This window comes from Plecotus auritus (assembly GCF_963455305.1).
Source record: "Plecotus auritus genome assembly, chromosome: 11".
Classification (NCBI taxonomy): Eukaryota; Metazoa; Chordata; class Mammalia; order Chiroptera; family Vespertilionidae; genus Plecotus; species Plecotus auritus.
The window spans coordinates 12789528-12814448 of record NC_137777.1 but is presented as its reverse complement, the minus strand read 5'-3'; the positions used below and the strand labels follow the sequence as shown (position 1 = coordinate 12814448).

Genomic DNA, 24921 nt, shown 5'->3' with positions numbered 1-24921 from the left:
ATTTCTATTCACAACTTAAATGACTGGGAATGTATTCAAATGCCCAAGACATGCTGTCCACAGTGTGTTTGATAAGCTGACATGGGACAGGAATTCTTTTCACTGTTGTGTCAGTTTATCAAACCCATACCTGGACGACCTTCAGTTCAGTTAGACGACACTGGAGTCCTGGAATACAAAGCATTACTTCCCTTTTGAGAGAAGCTATGTATTCTATGACATATAAATGCCACACACACAAGTACATGACAATGTGCACTAAATAAATGTAACAGCAAGTAAAATTCATAGAAATTGGTTTAAAAGCCCACATTATAATCAGTTATTAAGATGTATCCTAGGAATTTGACTAATGAATGCAGATGTTTATTAATAAAAATTTTAATCTTTATGTACACAGTTTTTATTTTTCGCTTATATTCATTAGTGATTTAAATGGAAAATATCATAGTGGATGAATATACTATTTGATATTAAAGTATAACAACTGAATTTAAAAATTACACTTTAATTCTGATCAAAATCATTTGTACTTTGAATTGTAAGATTTGACATTGGCTCAGAAACCAAGTCAAATAAACTTATATATAATGAATTATGCTGAGAAAAAGTTTCACAACTTAAAAATTCATTTTTACATTTAGCTATGTCAAAACTAATCTATGTTTATAGAGCTCAGAACACTGGTTAACTTTGTAGTGCAGGGTACTGGTGGGACTGGAAAGACAGATTTCTGGGATGCTAGGTGGTGGTATCCTCATGTAAAAGTTCATCGGGCTGCTCACAAATAATTACTACACTTTCCTATATGCAAGTTAAAACTCATTAAAATACAGATATGAAAAAGTACAAATCAGAAAAAAATTATCTATTTGCTTATTCTGTTTTTATCTATTTTTGCAATCACATTTGTATTTTCATTACCTTTATTAATGTGCAATGATTTTCAGGTATCTAGTTTTTGCTCAAAGCTTGATGTTAATAAGGATGAGCAAGAGGTATTTCAGACTGAGGAAACATCTGTCTTCATAGAAAATGCATGGTCTCCAAACAGAGGCTAAATGCTTTTAGTACATAAAACCGGTAAAACTGTACTATTTTAGGACAGTGACCTCAGAGGACACCAAATAAAATGAGAAACAAAGTATGTATATTCAATAATTATTTAATTTGGTTCTTTAGAAAATAATAATTTACTTGTTCTTATGAAAATTATAAGAATATTTGAAAAGTAGCATCTTATTAGTGGTTAGCAAGAGCTCTTACACAATGTGCAGAGTTAATTTATTATTAAATGAGTAGAGGTATTTATAATTAATTAATAAATATTAAATGAATGATTGCCAACTTGCTTTCTAATTAGCTTCTATATTTGCGGAGAGGATAAGAAGAACTTGACTGAAAACAGACACAGGATGAAATGGGTCTTCCACAAATAGCTATTACAAAGTCAACACTACAGCTCACATTTATAGGTTTCCTAAAGTCAAAGCTGGTCAAAGATCTATCTATCTATCTATCTATCTATCTATCTATCTATCTATCTATCATCCATCCATCTTTCTATCATCTCAACTGTTTATTCCTTTTAAGATAATGAGTAGGGAACATTACAGGAATGACTACAGGAATAAGCATGCAGGGTACTCTTTAGTTACAATACTCAATCCTGTTATTAGTGACAAAAATGTCAGACACTTAAAGAGTAAAACAATGTTTCGCTATTTTTAAAAGCTCTGTTTTCTATGCCAGTGGTCCTGGTGAACACTCATCATATTCCAGAAACCCTGGAGATGTATCTTAAAGTATAATATGCTTCCTCTCATCCAAGCCAGGTGGTGTTTGGATAATAATTTCACATGATAATGCTGGTGCTTCAATCAATATACAAAATCAGGAATGCATAAGACACTATATATCCAGTGTATTTTGTATAACTGGGATGTATTTGAAAGAATATAAGATTTTCAAAGTTAATAGTAAAAAGCTGTTATGATGTGGAATCCAAACATTCTCTATTATTCTTTAGCTTCTTTCCAACATGAATTTCTAGAGGAAAGTATCAAAAATATCAATAAAAAGGGTTAAATACATTTAAGATAACATTCCAAAATTTATGACAGAAGTTACAGTCATTTTCAACACTGTTATTGAGGTAGCTTTTGGCAGCAAATAGAAGCACATTCATGGAAACCTACATCCTGCTACAGGAAGCCACAAAAGACGCAGTTACTTTGGTGAGGGCCAAATATAAATCCAAAGCCTTCACACTAGATCAGCTGAAGAACATGACAGGGACTAAAAGTCTGCCAATAGTATTTCCAAACAAAGCTTTTAGGCAAGTTACTCTAAATACCTACTATCCCAATCTCTGATTTACTAAAAGGGAGTTATTTGAAACCAAGACTAAGCATTATAGGATTAGGAACCTAACGTCACTAGATATGAAATATACCTTGCCAAAAACCAACACAATGCTTGTTTGAGAACATATATATAGAAAGAAAATCAGGAAGAAATTAAAGGTTGGAAGGGGAGGGAGGGGAGGGCACAGTATTATGGAGATATTTGGAATTTAATTTTTACAGTGTATTTGAGAGCCAATGTTAAACTCACCTATGAAAGAACATAAATCTCATCTATGAATTTCTATTGATCATATGCTTTAATTAACAATGTGTGAGCCTATGTATATTGTTTAAATATACATGTAAAATGAGATACAAAATTTAAGTTAATTCAGTTAAAAGTTAAGAAACTTTGTAATTAAAAATACTACAAAAGAAAAACAGTCTTCTAAGAGTAAAAATAAATCAGCTCCCCTAACTTTTATAATTCCTTAAAGGTAAAATTCCATGAATTAAACTGCCACAGCAAGTATACCTGTCAAAAAACTTATTTAAAAAAATAATATTTAAATATTTGGCAAAATTACTATTTTTCATATCATGCTTATAAACAATATTTAAGAGAATAAAATTCTCTATGGAAGCTGAAACCCAATACTAGATTCAAATATATTAAGTACTGAATGCACTAAAAAGAAGTAGCAAATGTCTGCAAAAAAGAAATGAATGAAAAATTCAACAACTGACAAAGTTTATATGGAGCTATGGGATAAATTAGTCACAGATAAAATCCCAGAAGGGACATCAGAAGACCCACAAATATTTATGGCATGAACCAAAAGCTTTATGCAGAAGTTCACAAATACCCAATTAAAAAAAGCATATACTTCTCTCAAGTAAAAGATGAAAGTTAAGAAACTTTATAATTAAAAATACTACAAAAGAAAAACATTCTGTTTTAAATATTTTAAAATTATTTTAACAAGTAAAATATTTTGGAAAAAAAGTATGAAGTAGGTTTTATTGTTACAATCACTAGTTTATTTTTTAAAACTTTTAGAGTAGGTATTAAAGATTCTGTGAATATTTAAATAATATAACAGATATAGGGAGTCAACATATAATCTTAAATGGCTTCTTAATTTATATATCTAACTGTAAGCCTTATTTTCAAATATGTAGCTTAAACACAATATTTCTTAATTACACATGATTAGGGGAAAAAAAGCCCAAATTATAAGAAACATTCTTCATGACATACTTATTCAACTTTGATATGATTTTGGTATATGAAAAATACATGTGAACAAATAGTACATAATTGTTTTAAATTAATAAAATCAATATTTTCTTCAACACAATTTAGAGAAAAATGATATATAAGAATACTCCGGGAAGGAAAAAAGCTTAGATTTATCTCCTTTTTTCATAACTCTGAGATAAAACTATAGTAATAATTAAATTATACTAATGTAAAAACAGAAAGATTTGTAAATATTTATGTTTTATGATTTAAATTATCTTAAAAAATAAAAACATACTGACTATTAATCAGACAATCTATGTTAATATTTATATCTGGTTGTGACTTACTTCAGAGTTCATAATAGATGTGAGAAAAAGTTTGATGACAAGAAGAAGAAAAAAATTTGATGACAATCAAAATCATTAGCTAGGTAGTAGTAATTTTCTTTAGATCAAATGCAGTAGTAAGTATAACGTAATTAAAAATTCTTTTAAAATAGACTGTATGTTCAATATCATCAAAGGCCAGAGATAACACTAGGGTTATAAGAGTTTTCACTATAAATTATATTTCTAATATCCATAATATTAAGTCCAACTAGACTGGAATGTTTTAGGGAACCTAAGGAAAATGCAAAATTGGTACCTAATAGTTTTTTCAACTTATTCACTCTTAAGAATGTTGCCCAAAAATATACATATCACAACAACAATAAAATTTAATAGAATATAAATATGAAACTTCAAAAGTTTCAAACTTAATGTCATACACTAGTTAACTATAAATTAGTTAAATTAAAGCCAGTCTGTCTTACTGGAAACTGAGTTACTAGCAGCAAGTAGTAGCAAGTAGTAGTAAAGAGCATGGGCAATAGGATCTGACCCAGGAGAAATTATTTAATGTCTAAGGCTCCATTTTTTGTTTCTAAAATACAGATAATCATAATATCTGACTCTCATGCTTATTGTGAAGTAAGCATTGCATTGAAAGCATCAAGTACAATCCCTGACACAAAGGAAGCTCTCAATAGATCTTAGATATCACTTCTGCTACTACTAGTATGATACTCATATTACAATTGCAGAATAGAAGGCCAAAGAAAGGGGAAATTACTTCTAGGTAAAATGCTCATGAAAAGCTTCAAAAAGAGAGGACATAAGTGAGACATTACAGGACAGGAGTGATTCTTAAGAAATATTTAAATTAATGGAACACCAAAGAAAAAGGTTTTTTTTTGTTTTTTTGTTTTTTTTTAAATATATTTTATTGATTTTTTACAGAGAGGAAGGAAGAGTGATAGATAGTCAGAAACATCGATGAGAGAGAAACATCGATCAGCTGCCTCTTGCACACCTCCTACTGGGGATGTGCCCGCAACCAAGTTACATGCCCTTGACCGGAATCGAACCTGGGACCTTTCAGTCCGCAGGCTGACGCTCTATCCACTGAGCCAAACCGGTTTTGGCAAAGAAAAAGGTTTTTAAAGGATCCAAAACCTTATCCAATATACAGTTTTTATAACCAAAACTATTTGAAAGGCTGAGCTGGAAGAAAGCTGTATTTCAAGAAAGGTGAAGTTGCATGCATAAACTAGGACCACAGAAAAGAACATACTAAGCACTAGTGAATAAACAAAATGTTTAATATGAATAAGTATCTTACATAAAAAAGCAATTAGCAGTAAGAGTTGAAGTACAGGTTTAGATCAGATCATGGAGAAGATGCATGTTAGGCTAAAAGAGATTCTGTCATGTTAAAAATTAAGCACTATGACAGATGTTGAATAGAGAGCTGCTATCTTCAAGTGATGTTTCAAAGTGGTACATTAAAGCTAAAATACCTACAACATTTAATCCACATAGTAGTGTTGAATTGTGAATCACTTAGTCTTTGTAATTTGCATGCTAACAAAGTACATTTTAGCTACAATAATTTCAATTTCCTATTGGTACTGATAAATTTGTTCTTTACTGACCACTCTAGTAGCTATTTCACTGAAAAAAACAAAGTTTTCCTTTTATAAGTTCTATGGTACAATAATGTAGGCTTTTTGGTGTGGTGTGTGTGTGATTTTATTTATTTTTTTAATTTTTATTGTTCAAAATATTACATATGTCGCCCTTTATCCCCATTGACCCCTTCTAGCGCCCCCTCCCCACCATCCCAGGCCTTTACCACACTACTGTCTGTGTCCATGGCTTACATAAAAATGCATACAAGCTCTTTGGTTGATCTCTTCCCACTCATGCATACCCTCTGAGATTCATTGCTCTGTTATAAATCCAGTACTAGATTCAAATCTATTAAGTACTGAATGCACTAAAAAGGATTAACAAATGTCTGCCTTTATAACTCTCTGCTTCTCATTTGAGACAAAAATCTTAATGATCACTTAGGCATAAGGGTTGTCAAAGATAAGAGAAAAACTATCAGGCCAGACTATGCTTCAGGACCACGCAAAAGCTGGGGAAATGGTGGAACACAACACAGAACAGGAGAATCCCAGCTCCTCCGGTCCAGGACTAGGGGAAGGTCAGTAGGTCAGTAAACCAGGAAGGTCAGTAGGCAAGAAGAGGCAGTACAAGAGGGTACAAGGTTAAGGGAGGGGCTCGGGAGGATAGACAGCTGAGCATGAACACTTAATAAGTAATACGTTATATAAATTGTTGTTTTCTAGTGGTTCAGATGCTTTTGAGAGTAATAAAGTGCAAGTCCAAGTAAGGTGCAAGTTAATACAAGTCTTGTTATTTTATATTTTCTGAATTACAGATTCCGAAAGTTAACAACTGAAAATTCTGAAGTTAAGGACTGCATTGAGGGCAGCCGTAGAAAGTAGGAGAGCCTGGGAGTGGAGGGCACTCATTTTTTGAGCCTTTCACAATATTTGCACATGGAGCATTAAAAATTACTGGCATTTATTAAAAGTATATTTAAAAAAAAATCCTCCCTTTACAAAAGGTTTGGAACCACTGATCTAATCTGCTCCACAAGGTGTGGTCCTTGAAGCAGCACATCAGAACCACAAAGTATCAGGGTCACAACCCACACTCAGGTTAGGTGTGTGGAAATGGGGCATTTCAGGCCTCATCCCAGACTTCCCAAGCCAAACCTGCATTTCAGAAAGATCCACAGGTGTTTTGTATGCACATTAAATTTAAGAAGCACTGGTCTAATTCAACACACATCAAAACTTTCTATGTGGCCTTCTTGATTGGCCTCTGCAACATTAGTGATGGGGAGCTCAATACCTTCTGAAATAGTCAACATTTAAAAAAATAAATTCCTGATCTCCACCAACCCCAAACCATATCCTACCACCGTTTTCTTTCCCTCAGTTAACCAATCTCATCCTTCCAGTTGCTTAGGCCATGAAACTGAATTATCCTTATCTTCTTTGTCTCAAATCCCACGTGCAACCCATCTGCAATTTTTCCTAAAGTCTTTACCTCTAAAACAGCTCCAGAATCTGACCACTTCTCACAACCTCCACAGCCACTGTCCTGGGCCAAGCCACCATCATCTCTTGCCAAGATTATTGCACGGAACAAAACCTTGCCTTCCCTGCCTGCAGTCTTTTTTCACATATTGGCCTGAATTATCCGCTTACATATAAATGAAGTCATTTCTCTGATCAATCCCTGTGAGGGCTTCTCAGCTGATAAAACAAAGGCAACCCCTCAATAATCAAAAGTACTTCATACCACATATTCAGTACCTAATCCTTAACACGACTCCTTTGGAGCACAGTATCACACTTCCATGTGTTTCATTGACCAGTCACTCCCTGTGTTTTTAAATGAATAGTTCCCTTCTTTTCTAAGATGTACCTTTAGTCCCTGCTGGCGATCCCTTCATTTCTGCAGGTAGATATTTGGTAAACAAAAGCATTATTTCAAAAATTCAGTTTACCTCACAACTACATTTCACTCAAAACAGCAGCCAACCCCTCAGAATGGCCTATAAGCTCTTCCATGCCTACCTCACAGCCCACTAGTTCCTGGGCACATAACTGCTTTGCTGCTTCTGGCTTCTCCTGCACACTCCTGCCCAGGATCCTCTCTGATGAGGCCTGTTGTCCATCTCTAACCGCCACTTCCCATCTCCTCCCTGCTGTGTTGCCTCCCTAATACTTAGGATATTCTAATATACCAGAATACCTACTTATTCATTTGAAATGGTCTCTCCCCTCATTACAAGCAGACTCCATGAGAGCAGGAATTTTTCTTTGTCTTGTTCACTAATGTATACCCAATACCTAAAACAGCGCCTCATGCACAGTAGGCTCTCAATGAGCATTTGTTAAATAATGACCAATAAACAAATAGCCCCATTTATTATTAGACTATTACAATTTGAAAGATCTTCATTCTATTGAGCTCTAACCAGTGTTGTTATAATATCCACTAATTTAACAATCCTAGTTCTATTCTTAGCTTCAGAAGGAATGAAGTTACTCCCTGTGACAGGGCAGACCAAGTATCTGAAGAATGGTTCCATGTTCCCTAGAAGTTTTCTCATCTTCAAATTTAAGATCTTCAGTATGCCTGTCTTACCGTGTTGTTCCTCCAAAGGTAATATATCTCTTCTGTACTGGCTGAATTTGCAACTTTAAACTCAATTCACCTTTGACTTCAAACTTCTCAAGGGTGAGACTTATCCTGTGTTTCTTGCAGGCCTCTCTTAACAGTGCTGACTGCTCATTAGAAATATAATGCAAACCACAAATGTGGGCCTCCTAAATAAACAAACATTTGCCAGTAGTCACAATGAAAGGTTTCTAAAAAAAAGGTGGAACGTAGTTGTAATACAGTTAACTCAATATATCTAAAATATTGTCATCACATGTATAAGCAATATAAAGATTTTAAATGACATATTTTACTTTGTTTTCTTCTTAATCCATCAAAATCTTGTATATATTTTATACTTCCAAAACTTCTCAATTTGGACTAGCCACATTTCAAAAGCAGAATAGCCACATGTAGTTGGTGGATACTGTAATGAACAATGTGTCTCTACCATGGCTTTGTCTTCTTAGGAAAGTGAAACTTTGAGAAACTCATATTCTTCTTGCCAGGGTCCTCTCTCCACCCAACATTCAGATAAAGAAAGCACTGTGGAGGGCTGACCGGGGTTGGTTTCCCTCTAGATTCCAATATGTCACTCTAGACCTATGACTGAGAAATGTCATTTGCCTTCTTCTTTCCACAACAAAATCTCTCAATTATAGCCAGACAAGGCAAAAAATTCCAGACTTAAAAAAGAGCACCCAGTCTCCACTAAAAAAAAAAAAAAAAAGAAAGAAAGAAGGCATTTCTCTCTGGAATTTAATTTCTCTAGACCTTCTAGTAATATCAATTTTGATACATATGTTTTTTAATCAGCTGTACTGAAATATAATTGGTACCCCATAAAATTTACCTTTTTGAGATGAATAGTTCAGTGTTTTTGATATACTCCCATTGTACTCACTATACATCATTTATTGATAAGCACTCCATGTGCATCCCAGTGTACATCACTACTACCTAATTCCAGAACAGTTTTATCACCCCCAAAAGAAATCCTATACCTATTAGCAGTCATTCCTCTCTCCCCTCCTAGCAATCACTATTCTACTTTCTGTCTCTATGGATTTGTCTATTGTGGGCCGTTTGCATAAATGGAACCATATAATATGTGGCTTTTTGCGTCTGGCTTCTTTCAGTTTGCATGTTTCCAAGGTTGATCCATGTTATAACATATAATCCATTCCTTTCTATGTCAGAATATTATTCTAATGTATGAATATACCACATTTTGTTTAGCCCTTCGTCAGTTGATTAACCTTTGGGTAGTTTCTACTTTTGGTTATTATTAATAGTGCTGCTATAAACATTGCTGTGCATGCTTTTATGTGGACATATGTTTTCAATTCTCTTGGGTACATACCTAGGAGTAGAATTGCTGCATCATATGGTAACTCTATGTTTAAACTTGTGAAGAATTGCCAAACAGTTTTCCACAGCAGCTGCACCGTTTTACCTTCTCACTAGAAATGTCTGAGGGTTCCAATTTCTCCACATCTGTTATCTTTTTTTATTATAGGCACTCTACTGGGTGTAATTTTGACTTGCATTTCCCTACTGACTAATTGGGTTGAACACACGCTTATTGGCCATGTTTATATCTTCTTTGAATATATATCTATTGAATATATATCTATTCAAATTCTTTGCTCATTTTAAAAATTGGGTCACTCTTCTATTATTGAGTTGAAAAGTTCTTATATTCTGATTACATGTTTCTTATTAGATGTGTGAGATTTGTAAATATTTTCTCACATTCTGTGCATTGTCACTTTCTTAAGAGTTGTTTGCAGCATAAAAGTTTATAATTTTGATGAAGTCCAATTTATCTATTTTTACTATTTTCTCCTGTGCTTTTGGTGTCATTTTTAAGAAACCATAATACAGCCCATGGTCACAAAGATTTACTCCTATGTTTTATAAGTTTCAGAATTGTAGCTCTCCATTTTTAGTTCATTTTTGTGTATGGTATCATCTATGCAATAGTCTGAGCACCATTTATTGAAAAGAGTATTATTTTTTGAGACTATTCTTCTTTATCATTGAATTATATTGCCTCCTTTATCAAAAAGCAATTGATTATTAATGTGATGGTTAATTGGATTATCAATTCTATTCATTGTCCTGTGTCTATCCTCATACCAGTTTTCCAATATCTTAATTACTTTTGTTTTGTCATAAGTTTTGAAATCAGGAAGTATGAGTCTTCCAACTTTGTTCTTCTTTTCCAAGATTGTTTTTGTTATTCTGGGTCCCTTAAATTTCCATATGAATAATTTCCATCTGAATTCTAGGATCAGCTTGTCAATTTCCACACAGAAGCTAGGCTGCAATTTTGATTGGCATTGTGATGAGTCTGTACATGATTTAGAGAAGTACTGGCACCTACCAACACTGTCTTCTCAACTATGTCTTCTCAAATAGAAATAATCTTTAACACACACACACACACACACACACACACACACACACACACACACGTTTAAGATATTCTTTAGTTTCCTGGAACAATCTTTTGTAGTTTTCAGAGTATAATTTCACAATACTTTTGGTAAATTTATTCATAGGTATTTCTTTTTTTATGCTATCATAAATAAAACTATTACATTAATTTCACTTTTAGATTGTTCATAGCTCATTGTTATTCTGAACTTACTTTTTTACATTTGATTTATCCTTCACCTTTGTTGAACTTGTTTATTTGCCCAATAGTTTTCAGTGAATTCCTTACAATTTTCTATTTGTAAAATCACATCTCTGCAAAAAGACATAGTTTTATTTCTTCCTTACAATCTGGGTGCCTTTTATTTCATTTCTTGCCTAACTGCCCTGGCTGGAACCTCCAGTATAATGCTAAACAGAAGTGGGGAGAGCAGCTATCCCTGTCTTGTTCCTGATCTTAAGAGGAAGGTATCCAGTCTTTCACCATCAACTATGTTAGCTGTGGGTTTTGACAGATGCCATTAACAGGTTGAGGAAGTTAGAAAAACCAAGACAGAAAGAAAAAACACCAAGAGCAGATTAAAAGAAAGAGGAAGTAAAATCATATGGAAAAGGAGCAAGAGAGTAAAATAACTAAATTTTATAAGCAGGGGGAGGGACTAAATAACAGAAAACTGAATTCAAAAAGAATTCTAAAAGAAATTAGTAAGAAATAGATTCTGAAATACTCTGTCATTAGCTAAGTACTAGTATATGCCTTTGGCAAAATATGTAAAAATTCTCTATCTCTTGGTTTTGTCAATTATAAAAAAGAAAGTAAGAGAATTTATTTTATAAACATTAAATACCTAGTATGTACTTTTGTGTACATTTTTATGTATTTTATGTGAGACACTGAAGTTCTAAAGAGGTAATACATTTTTTTGACAATTTATTTTTTGGCATATTTCTATATTCTATAAAACATATCCAACAAAGTAGCAAAACAGGAAAGGCAATGAAAAGGAAAAGAAGGGAAAAAGTAAAGAAAAGAAAGAAAAACACAGAAAGTGAAAAGGTAAAGAATGAAGAAAGATACAGCAAGGTAAGGAAAAACTGGGTAAGAAGAAAGTAGGGAAAGTAAGCATGGAGGGAGACTGAGAAAAAGTCCAAGACAGACAAAGGGAAGGAAGCACAAGAGCAGGAATCTGAAAGCCACATCGCACAGGAGGGAGGCTGAAGGGCAGCGAGAAGAGAGCAGAGGAGGAAAGGAAGTATCTCCGGAGTTCACTTTATTGATGGTGAAAGGGTCTTTTAATGGGAAACATATTTCACCAAAAGTAAAGCAGGGCTTGTTTTGAGAACCACTTACTTCCAAAGTGAAAAGAAAAGATAAATACACCTGAAAGAACTTCTACAATGTTAGAAAATCCAATTATTTTCATCCAGAAAGGATTCTACTTAATCATTTTCCTAGATACTGAGGGACTCTAAAAATATGAGCTGTGATGTTGGCTCTATCGATAGAGACAACTATTCTTTTGTGTCTTCCGTTTCCTAATCTATAAAATAAGTTTGAATTAGATAATTCCTAAAACCTCTTTTAGTTCTGACATCATAAGGTTTTACATAAGCTAGCAAAATAAAAACTTATTTAAGGAATGAATACTATAAGCTAACAAAAAAAATTAATGCAAGAAAAAATGATACGTCATTCGAAGGAAAAAATATCAACTCTAGTAACAAATTTGAGGAAATAAAATCCCCCACTTAAAGTGGCTATCACCCTGTAGGTAGCTGGTAAATGCATTACAAACATGAGAATCTTTTCCTAGCAGTAACGTTTAGGAGAATCGTAGGAATTTATTTTTTAAAAGAGTGAGGCAGACATCTGAAAAACAGACCAGCAGGAAGACTAAGACACTTGTTCATCTGCATTTCTGTGACTTGTCTTGCTTGGTTTATTTGCAACTGCACTTTTATGTCTGGCAGCAGTGCCAACCTCAGCCCGAATGATGTATTATTTTTATCATGTTGATTACATATGTTCACCAGTTTAGTTGTCCATATATGCTTGGTGTGGTTTGCAAATACTCGGCGACAAAATCCAGAGCATAGCCTTTTCACAGAAAGTGTTTACTGTGAAATTTCTCTTTAGAACTTTGCTTTTTTTACAGCTTTGATCCATATGACATCCACAGTCCTACATTTCAAATAATTGCTTATAGTTAAATTAAAAAATGCTTCTTCAATTTTATACAATATGACTACAACTGGGTTTGTTCTAGAGGAGACCTCATTTTCTTATATGATCAGGAATTTGGTCAAGTTTAAAGTCTGCTTGAATTTTCCAAACTGCGCTTCTTCAGTTTTATAGTGACTTGGTACTTACATTCTGTTATTCATCAACACTTCACAGAAATACTTGATTTGTCTGAATGAATTTAAAAACCCACAACTGAAGAAAATCAGAAAAACCTGGTTTTAAATATCAAAAGATCCCAAATGAAAAGTATTTCTACAGGCCACACCAAACAAATTTTATTGATCAGTGTACTTCTTCACAGGATGAAAATGCTGCAAGACTGAACATAAGAAAACAAACTTACTGGTAAATGTCTTTCCTGAGGACAGATCTGCCGAGGGGATTGTCAGCCTGGGGAGCCATAGCAACAGAGCCAATCTTCAAAACCATGGTGTCTTCTTTTGCTGCCTGATTAACTGTAACAAAAGAAATAGATTTATGGGGCATACAATGGATCTGTGCATAAGGGCAAATTTTTTTATTTTTTGGTGAAAACAATTTGTTTGTTTTTAATGACAAACTTGGAAAGAGCCTTCATGGGTGCTGCATGAATGGAATGCATTCTCTTAGAAAAGCAACAGAGCGTGTTTGAAGTTGAAACCCTGTGACAGATGTGGCCCTACCCACGTATCTCTAACAGGGAGGAATCTCTGAGTAAAGGTGTAGAAACATTAAAATAAGACCAACAAATGAGGACAGAAAAAAATTACGTTTAAAAGTATTTGATGTTTCGTAACTATTTCCTTTATATCCCATTAAGTAGTTTTCTGTTATACACAATAATGACAGAAAAAAACAAATCCACCCCAACATTAAGACATATGATATTAAACATATACAAGCAATACTGAAGCAGTATGTTTACCTAAATTTCATAATCTTAAACTAAATCTGCATCTTACTACTCCCAAGTGATGTTCAGCCCTGGGCTTTTTAACACTGTGTTATTGTCTACAAACATATTGAAAGATACCACACAGTCAGTAACAAATGCTCGACGCATTTAAATTTACATGATTAATAGTATCTACACACAAGGTATACAAAAGATGAGCTGTAAAATGTCAAAAAATCCCAAAGAAATACAGTGGCTGCAATGCTGAAGAAAGAAATCAACCATTTCAACTTATTATTCTAGACACCTTAAAATTTTTAAATGTCTACTGTGAAATTGCATGACAAATAGCAATTTCACACCTGTGTAAAAGTTCTATCTCCTAGTGGAAACTAAAGCAAAGGTAAGTAATCTCAGAAATCTATAAAAGGTAAAAGGATAAATCAATTCTGATGCTCTCCTTCTAAAACAATATTTTACCATATGTTTTCATCCTATAAAGTTCAACGATTTTTCTAAATATCACCAGCTAATTCAATGTCTTTTCTAAGGACTGTTTGGAATGGATCCCAGTTCTTTATCCTATTAATCTATATTAATTTTTACTCCCTCTTCTCAACAGATTATTCTACCATAGTAGATGTTTAAAAATTGTTTTAAAATGTTTAAAAATTGTTAACAATATACAACTTCCCGGGTTTTGAAGAAAACATATACTACTAAAACTCATAAATAACTATTCACTCTAGAAGACATACTGAATTCAAAAAACAGTCCTCTCTTCTGAAATAAATAACTTAAAGCTGGAAGTCAAACACCTGGAGATTCAGATCTTGATAATAACTGCACACAATGCAAACAATATTCCAGTTGAAACCCATAAGAAAATAAAATAATATTATTACTTTAAATAAAGTATTATAATGTTAAATATATTTCTTATCATATCTCAAGAAATTATCATCTGCCACAAATGCAAGAGAAAAGGACTGGCTGCAAGACCTCGGGAATATCCTGAACAGAACATGCCAGCAAAGGCATACAATCCATATTTCCCAAACTGTGTTGCCCAAAGAATGCAAAAGCCAAGAGATTATTTCCAGCTGCTTCAGCAGTACACTCAGTATGGTCTGACTTAGATTAGTCTAAAAAAGAAAATCAGAATTAAGAAAATCAGAAAAAATAAGAAGAAAGATATTCACTGAGGGAAAAGGAAACAGATTAAGATATACATAAAGGGAGTGGCAACATGGACGTGGGGGAAGAACAGCAAAATGGGGAAAAAGAGATGAGCTATCATAATAAATATTAGCATGTGTACACCACAATAAAGACAGTACTTTTAAATGTCCACGGAGGAAAGATCAAACAGAAAAGTACTTCTCATGCAGCTGCACTATTTTCAAATGACTAGAGGTCTGTCTTGATTATAGGTCCTTATATTATGAACATTGTTTACATTTCACAAATCTTGCATTTAACGCCAAACTTATCAAATAGTTCCATGTGGGTAAAACCTCTGATTAAGCAGCAGGCATCAATTAAACCAATAAATAGTAAGCCTAGAGAATAGACCAGGCCACAAAAGTGCAATTAGTGTACTTGCTAACTGTTCTCCAGGCTACAGATACTGCCCACCATGTGAAGGTCTGAAGTGTACTAGAAACACTGCAGTAAATGAGGTACATATGGAAGGAAAATGACGTACTTGGTGTTACATACAAAGCCAGATCCAAGAACAGGACTCTGTTTCTGCTAGAGCCAAAAGTGTTCTCACTAGATTATACTGACTATGAGGTTATAATAAAAAAGCACTTAATACAGATCATTCACAAATTAAACCAAACTATTCAATTTTATTATAGAAAGTAATTAGCTAATCAAAATGTAGCTTTGAGATTTAAGAAAAAAATAACAAAAATATGTTTTTATACATGAAAGTGCCCTGAGTCATTTCTTCAGTTACTTTATAGTTAGAAAAAACAAACTTCCCTTTTTGGGTTTACTTCACCTGCATTTAATAGTTGGACCATATGAGGAAATGTTCCCTCTAGAAGCATTTTCAACATGAAAATGAATGCCTTCCTTTATTGCTTTAACTGTATTTCAAAAATTGAGCCTCATGAGGAACTATTCACTCTAGAAGACATACTGGATTCAAAAAACAGTCCTCTCTTCTGAAATAAATAACTTAAACCTGGAAGTCAAACACCTGGAGATTCAGATCTTGATAATAACTGCACACAATGCAAACAATATTCCAGTTGACACCCATAATAAAATAAAATAATATTATTACTTTAAATAAAAGATTAGAATGTTAAATATATTTCTTATCATTATTAACTGAATTTTACACATGAACTTTAAAAACTTATATTCAGTGGAATATGAAATGTTAAGTCTAAAAGATGTTATCTGTTCTTAGAGTAAGAGTGTGTATTGAAAATGAAAAGGCTGTGTCCAACTCTAAAATTATGAGTTTGTATGTAAATAACCAAAAGCATAAATAAAGAGAAGACTTTTCATGCAATTGTCAGGTAACAGTAAGATTGCTGCTTATAACTACGTTTTCTTAAATCTACCATGAAATAAAAGTAGTTTGGAGACCAACTTTCCTTTAAGATTCTCAACATAAACTCAGTATAATAAAACATCTTAAGTCTCAAGAGTATTTGAACTTAACCACTGTGCAATGTTATACTACTATAAAGCCATAACTGTAATGTCAATCCTACATAAAGTTACCAACAAAAGCTTTTTTCAGTTTTTGCCATATTTGCAGTTGAAGACAGAAAGAAGGTTCAATAAATGTGTAACCTAATGACCTCTAGGTATATTAATGAGAAATATAGTTGTTTTTAGTTTATCAATCAAAACATGCTTAGATATATATTTTTAATATAGTTTCTGCTGAGAAGTATGCTATAGCACATTTAGTTATGCTATTAAGACTAATTTACACATATACTTTTAGTTTAATTAGTCTGATGAAAATATTATTCAAGAAAACTTTTTAAAACCTTTATGGAGTAAAATAAATACTATGCTCTTGACTCTTCAGTCTTATTGGAGTAATTTAAGTAATCACATTTATCTCTAATGAATATGCTACTTCAATCATGTTTTCCTTAGTCACATTCTATCTTTTACATTTAATGTTCCATGTAAAATAAACATTTAAAAACTTACACTTTAAAATGGCTTAAATGGTAAATTTTATTATATGCATTTTACTGCAATAAAAACTTTTCATGAGTGAACTGTGATCATTTAAATTAACAGTAGCAATGATAAAAAATTAAGTGTCAGAAATCTAACATAATGCAATATGCCAAAACCTTTGAATTTTAGGCATGCATGTTTATATTTGTATTTTATGGATAGGCACATATTCTGGCAATTCATAGCATCTCAGATAGATATTTAATTATAAATGTGAGTATAAGTAAGATATACACATGTAGATATAGTAAATATAGATATACATGTAAGTATAGACAGACACATACACACACATATAGGCAGAAGGCAAAAAACAAAACAATAATGAAAGATGTATGCAATAGAATGTAGACCAGACAAAAGACCTAACACAAAGAGCTCTTATAATCGGTAAGGAAAAATGAGCAACTCCTAGAAAAGGAGTGTACTCTTTGACTGACAAAAGACCAAAACGTTTGAGAACCCTTTGTTAGGATGAGATTCAGAAAACAGTATAAACTGGTACAGCCAGTTAGGAGGGCAATTTTACATCCCTTTATATTTTAAAGGCACATTCCCTTTGATCTAGCAATCATTTTCCTAGGATTTTATTCTATAGATATACTCACCCAAGACATAAAAAATACCACTAAAAAGGTGTTTATTGCAAAAAGTATTCACATAAGCAAAAAAATAAAATTTACCAGAAGTCCACAATGTGGCAGACCATATTTTCTGAAGATGGTTATATAATGACTTCCTCCAATATGTTGATAGTCAAGGTATCTACTTAGAAGCTATTTATGCATTTTAATTTTAGAATTAGACCTTAAAAATCCCACCAAAACCAGCACTAAAAAAAAAAAAAAAATGTAGGGGGAGAGCTTTAAAAATATGATAGTAAAAGTCTGGAAATACTTTTGCAATTACAATCAATTGGGGATTTTCCTAGTTACAGCAGGCAAATGGGAAATTTACAACAACAACAAAACTATGTGATATATAGTATTAGTTAATGGCTATAACACAATAAGCCAAAAACAACGAAACAACAACAAAAAAATGCATACACACAAAAAGGAAATAAAGCTTTTATTTTTTCCTCCCTTCTCTCAAACAGCCAGACTCTCATTCCTTCTGACATGTACATAAATCAATGAAGCACAGACCCTGTTTCAATAAACTACTGCTCAGTGATAGAAAACTAAAGCCAGGGTTAACCAATGAACTTCTGACCTATGCTCCTTGCAGAGGTGTTCAGCACACAGGAGCCCCATTGCTCTTGTTGACTAAACTATACCTGAACATTAGCTTAGTTCAGAAAATATCACAAATACTACCCCAGTCAAAATGGCTTCCAAACAGATTGGTGGTTCCTCAAAAACACAGAATCCTAAACACAGAATTAGTATGATCCAGCAATTCCACCCATAGGTATATATCCAAAAGAACTGAAAATGGGCTTACACGTACCATTGTGAGCCAGTTTTCACCACAGGAGCAAACCCAAAGGTGGAAACAGCCCAAGTGTCTGACAGGTGAATGGATAAACAAACTGTGGTATTCTATATAATAAAAGCCTAATATGCTAAGTGCCTGGTCGTCCGTTCAACCAATCAAAGCATAATATGCTAATAATATGCTAAGGCTGCTCGGCCACTCAACCGTTCGCTATGATGTGCACTGACCAACAGGGGGCAGACGCTTTGATTGGTAGGTTAGCTTGCTGTTGGGGTCCAGCTGATTGGGACTGATGGAGACGGGCCGGATATTCCCTGGAGCCCTTCACGGACCCTTCCTGGCCCTGATCGTGCACTGGTGGGGTCCCTTGGCCTGGCCTGCACTCTCTCGCAATCTGGGACCCCTCAGGGGATGTTGGAGAGCTGGTTTTGGCCCGATCCCACAGGCCAGGCCGAGGGACCCCACTGGTGCATGAATTCGTGCACCGGGCCTCTAGTATCATATAACAGAAGATCATTCAGCCATAAAAAGCAAGGAGCAATCCACTATGAAAATGTCTCCTCTACTAACAAATACCAAAGAGATTCAGAAGCATTCAATACATCAAATAGATAAAATATTTTAAGAAAAATGAGCAAATTTTAAGTGCAGCTCAAAGGCTTACATTGAGAAACAGCTACGTCTAATTCAGGACTATTTATCAGTATAAACACAATTGAACACCTATTTAAAAGTCTTAGCCAAGTCAAGGAGATTTGATTGGGGTGGTAAACACACAATATAATATACAGATGATGTATTATAAAATTGTACACCTGAAACCTATATCATTTTATTAACCAATATCACCCCAATAAATTCAGTTTTTTAAAAAATTCCATGAAAAATAAAATAAAAGTCTTAGCCAGACTAACTCATCTAGAAAAAGCAAGATACTGATACTGCTTTATAGTCTAGGCCCAATTTCAAAACAATAAATGAGATGAAGCACATGCATTTGTTTATCTTCTTTCTGTTTGTATTTGTGACCAATGTTGGTATTTTATGGGGTGGAATTAAGATGTAAAACCTTAAATTAAATCAGTATAGGGGATATTACAGGAAAAAGGACTCATCTTAGGCTTAGTTAGGTGATCACTATTTAATAGTATAATTGAGGGTCATCTGTAATTCCTGAACACTTCTATGTTACCACAAAAGCATTAGTCAGATATGTTGCTTTACTTCCTGATATGTCTGCATGACCATTCCCTATTTTTTCATAGAGCATTCTCCCTGTATTTTTCTCTGCCTCATCTGAACCTCTCACCTCCAATATCAATTTTTTTCTGATGTTTCAATGGCATTTACATTCAAATAAAAACAATTAGAAAATCATGAAATGGAGAACATCAAGTATATATTACAAGGAATTTTCAGGAAATCACAAAAGCTTACTAACATATCTTATTGTTAATGAAAATTACAGGAACTCACTCTAGTTAGAAAAATGAATGCTTGTATACCAGCCAGAGAAATATTTGTGGAAAACAATATCCTTAATTGTTAAAAAAAGTTAGATTTTTTGAGATATCATGAGACTATTTATTCTTATTTTTATCTAGATACAAAATACCTATAATTATATTTTAATGGAAATAAGATATAGATACTGCAATATGGTATTTTTAATTTTATTTTTATTGACGTTATTGGGGTGACATTGCTTAATAAAATTATGCAGGTTTCAGGTATACAATTCACCTCTCATCACAATTTATTCCCCCTTTACCTCCTTTTACTTCCCCTACCCTCTGTCCCCCCACCCCCAGCAATCATCATACTGCTGTGTCCATGAGTCTTTCTTTTTTTTTCTTTGCTTAAACTGTCAGAGGTGACAGGGTGGGGGTCTGGCTGAGAGGGGTGAAGGGATTATGCAATATGCTGTTTTTAAAATGTAATGTACTACTCCAGACTCTGTTCCCAAAATAATGATACATTTTCTGTAATAACAAAGCCAAACTACTTCTGTTTCCTTAGCATTTTCCCTTATTCTCAGTTGGAAAATCAAAAATGGTTTGAAAATCTCAGTCACCTTTCATGTCTGTTCCTCTTATGGTTACACGAAAATGTTATTATGACTCTCAAACTGGTTCTCAGAAAACTATATTGTGTAAAAATGTAAATTTCTTTTTTTACCTATGCAGCTTTAATACAAATTATATTATCTAAGTAATCATTAGGTATTCATATAATAAAGAATAACAATAAGGAAAAAGTATAAAGGTCATTGCCTCTGCAATAAATATGCAGCCTCTTTTCTGGTTAGTGGTTTGTCTTTCACGTCACTTGCTGTTCAATAAAGACTAATTCTTTAGCCCTGATCAGTGTGGCTCAGTTGGTTGGGTGTATTCCCAAGCATCTGAAAGTTACAGGTTCGATCCCCAGTCAGGGCACATGCCCGGGTTGTGGGCTCTATCCTTGGCAGGGGGCATGCAGGAAGCAGCCAATCAATGTTTCCTCTCACACTGAGATCTCTCTCACTCTCTCTCTCTCTTCTCCTCCCTTCCTCCCTCTTTCCCCCACTCCCTCCCTATCCTTTCTTCTCTACCTAAAAGTCAATTAAAAAAATCTTTTAAAAAGAAAAAGACTAGCTCAGATGTTTCTACAAACTATCTGAACAGATAAAAAAAAAACCTGAATAGTGCAGTTAGAATATAAAGAATATGCATATGCAGACAATAATAATTTCATATCCCAAAGTAATCAATTTTATGATGGTCACTAGTAAAAAATTAGAATTAAAAAATAAAAACTGATTTGTATTAAGAACACACTGAATTTATCTCTAGATAGACATCTTGGTAATTAAGAACTAAAAAAAAAAAAACTCTACAAATATTCTCTTTTATTTACAGAAATGTTAAAAAAAACATTACTTTTAACACACCTTAATTATTGAGAATTTTAGGTAGAATGCCTTCCCTAATTAAAATCACCTTTTAATGTGAGACAGAACAAGAGACAGACTAGACTGACAAGAAGGAGACTGGAACCAGGTGCTTTCTTTTGTTATATAACATCACTGACCATTCAAGGTCTTCCTCCTAGTAACTAAGAGAAAAAGAAACAGTTTTGCTGTTTCTTGTGCATAAATTATCCCTCAAGTATTCATTCTCTCTTCTCTCTTAAATTCACAGAACCCTACCTTACTAGATGGGCACACTACCACCTAGGAAAGATTGTTTCTCACCCTCTCTTATAGAGGGTATAGTCATGTGACTAAGTTTTGGCCAATGAGGTATAAGCAGTAGTGAAATGTGGGACTTCCAGAAATTCTACTTTCAAAGAAAGGGCAGCACCTTCTTCTGATAAGACTGCCTTTATTGAGAGCTCACTATGGAACGGCACCATGCTCAGTCTCATGTAGTCATCTTTTGGAAGTAAGCTATCAATAATGACTATTAGGTACTACTATCACCATGTTAAATATAGGGATTTAGTTAACTCGCTGGAAATTTCACAGTTCATTTGAACTCAGGTCTGTGTAACTCCAAAGTTCATACCATTAACCACTGTGTTATAATTTCACTGAAAATTCTTTAAGTTACTCATTCTTTTATATCATGGGGGAAATTAAAATTTAAAAGTCACTCTGTGGATGGAGGCAGTGGGATTATCAATTCATTTCAATGTAAAACCTAGAACAATTTCAGAGGGCACCAAGGTGCCTGGAAGAAGCCACAAGAGTCTTGGTGTGCTGGCTATTTTTAACTAATTAACTAATTACAGTAAACATTTGAGTTTACTATAACAAATGACAGAAAGTCTAAGCTTTACTTGCAAAAGCCCTGAAAAAAAATTTCATATTTCTTACTACAGTAACTAAGAGAGTAAAAAACATACCCAATATTCTGACATATCTCCTAAAGATACAGTTGTAGAATGACTATAACATATTTACTCTTTCTAAAGCACACCAAACTACAAATTATAACCCGGTGCCATCTTTTTTTAAAAAGAAAGGAATAAGATTAAGGTCTCTAGAAGAAAGTTATTTAAATAAGATTAAAAGAATTTCAGAAGACAATACCTTCAATGCGTGGCTGCATTTCTTCTGTTTTTGGAACAAAAATTCTGATTACACTCGTGTTGATGTAAATCAAAGGTAAATTGCGTGAAGTCACTGTATGGGTCCTCATGGGCTGACCAGGAGATTTTCTTTTCTCTTTTTGGGTCCTTGGTAATTTTGCTTGAAATATACTTGCAATGGCATTAAGTAAAGGAAAACAAAGGACAATATCAAACGCTTGTGATGAGAGAAGAATTTCATGAAGAAAATGAGGGGAACCATCCGTTAAACCTTCAGATAACTTATGAAAACTTCTTCGCTCATTTCTTGATATTAATTTGTGGCGGACATTTTTTGTTACAGCTTTTGTGTATGTCAGAGAAAGAAATCCATGCTGCTGATGAGAGCCATCTAGAAGTTTTGTAGTTGTCTGTTCCAGAAAAAAGAAATCACAATATACATTTCATTAAAGAAGAATCTATTTGAAAGCAGAAAATCCTCTCAGTTGGTAATATAACCTTTTATCATGTCTATACCGCTTAATGAGCACAGAACAATTCTCCAGATGGGGCAAAAGAGGGGCCGCGTTGGTATGACTGAACTGAAAGTTAGGAATCCTGAGCTCTAGTTGTAAGTGTTGAGAGAGGTAATTAACTTCTTTGTGTATGTTTCTGTGGCTTGTACATTTTTGTAACATTCAGAATTTGAAAAAGATCATCTCTAGATTTTATCTTTTCATTCTTGATAATTTATCTTTAAGAGAATACATATGCTGTCAAAATATGGGCCACAGAGGAGTTGTTTATGCAGGTGAAATTGAAATAATCATGTTATTTATTTCCATTTGTGATCAACAATCTGAGTAGAGAAGATAATTGACTTCACTTGACTTACATTTATAAGAACCTTTTTTTTCCCAATGCTAATTGGGCTTATTTATATGAAGACTGAGCCCATAAAAAGAGCCTCATTGATACCATGCTTGGTAACTAAACTAACCATTTAATGCATGTTTACTGGAATGATAACATGACACAAAAACAAAACATTTGCCCTTCAAACTTGCCTATTTCCAGTAGCTATCATATAATTTACAAAACCTATCAACGCTCCTACAATTCTTATTCTTTGAGTTCTATACTGCATTAATACACAAACAACATTTGATTGAGAGTAAAAATTATGTCATTGTAACTTTAATATTTATGACAAAATTTTCCCAATTAATGATCATATTCGAATTGCACATTATAAACAAATTATAATAAAACAACATACTTAAGAGTAAAATGCATACTTTGTAAAATATGAAAAAAACGATTCTCCACTAGTTTCCCTGAACAAATTAACGCACATAAAATCCTATTTTGAAAGTCACTCAATATAAAATTAGAGTTATTATACTTCACATTCCTGACCCCTCTACCCAAGACTTAATAGCTTTTTAGTTATTAGATTCCAAAGAGTAATGTTAAGAGAGAAGGTGAACTAGGAAGAAGAAAAAGGACGTATATCCTCCCAAACAGGAAAAACCTGAGAAGTAGCAATGCAGCACTGTGCCTGCACCCATGTTACCCCATCGCTAGTGAACCTATTTTGCTTTCACTTTCTTCCTCTTGTGTTATTGCCCATCACCCAATGACAGGCAACAGAGGGAAAAAGTATGCAATTCAGCTATCACTGTTGATTTTGTTTTTAATCAGGACTTTACGATGAAGAAAGGTGAGATAAAATTTACCTTTGTACTATATGTTACCTTTTTAAAGTTAATTTCATAAACACTAAGAAAACTTGGAAGTAGACATTAAATGGGTGTGCAATATAATAATTTTTCATATAACTGTCCTGACCTCAGAACATATTTTTATTGTTCCTAACTTTCTCATTGCCCCTCTTCTGATTTCTCTTTCCATTTGCTTTCTATACTCAAAACAAAAGGAAACCTAGTAAAGTAGGAAAAAGTCCTATCACTCTTATCACCGTATTGCTGACCATCTGGCAGCAGTAGACAGAGGAGGGTGGCCCTGGTAGAAGAGGCCAGCAAACACTTGTCTGTCTCGGGTGTCCAAACAGGACGTTGGAGAGGGGGTAGAATCAACAACTGATCTAAATAACCTACTCAGGTCTTCATTATTGGCAATATTTGAATCCTGGAGTTAATGTAATAGGTATTTCTAATGTCTAAATGTTTTGATTTAAAAAATATTTTTAGGATATTGAATATAGGTACTCTTAAAAAGTAAACTCCCATAAGAGATAGCTTGTTGGTTAAACTACTGAATCCATAACTCACTTAAGATAAGAGGGGGGATGCCCTAGCCGATTTGGCTCAGTGGATAGATCGTCCACCTGTGGACTGAAGGGTCGCAGGTAGAATTCCGGTCAAGGGCATATGCCTGGGTTGCGGGCTCGATCCCCAGTAGGGGACGTGCAGGAGGAAGCTGATCAATGATTCTCTCTCATCATTGATGTTTATATCCTC

At 33.7% G+C, this 24921-nt stretch overlaps 1 protein-coding gene across 3 annotated transcripts in view; it reads right to left on the bottom strand.

Annotated features, from left to right (window-relative positions):
• Positions 1 to 24921, bottom strand: part of VPS13B (vacuolar protein sorting 13 homolog B) — a 635560-nt gene that overhangs the window by 297031 nt on the left and 313608 nt on the right. For all 3 annotated transcript variants that reach the window (XR_013959339.1, XM_080646974.1, XM_080646975.1), the window contains exons 29-30: positions 22461 to 22869; positions 13193 to 13304 (exon numbers count right to left, since the gene is read on the bottom strand). Coding sequence is in view for 2 of the 3 variants with exons in the window: in XM_080646974.1 (XP_080503100.1) it covers positions 13193 to 13304; positions 22461 to 22869 (521 nt within the window). In the remaining variant the exon portion in view is untranslated. The remainder of the gene's footprint in view (positions 1 to 13192; positions 13305 to 22460; positions 22870 to 24921) is intronic.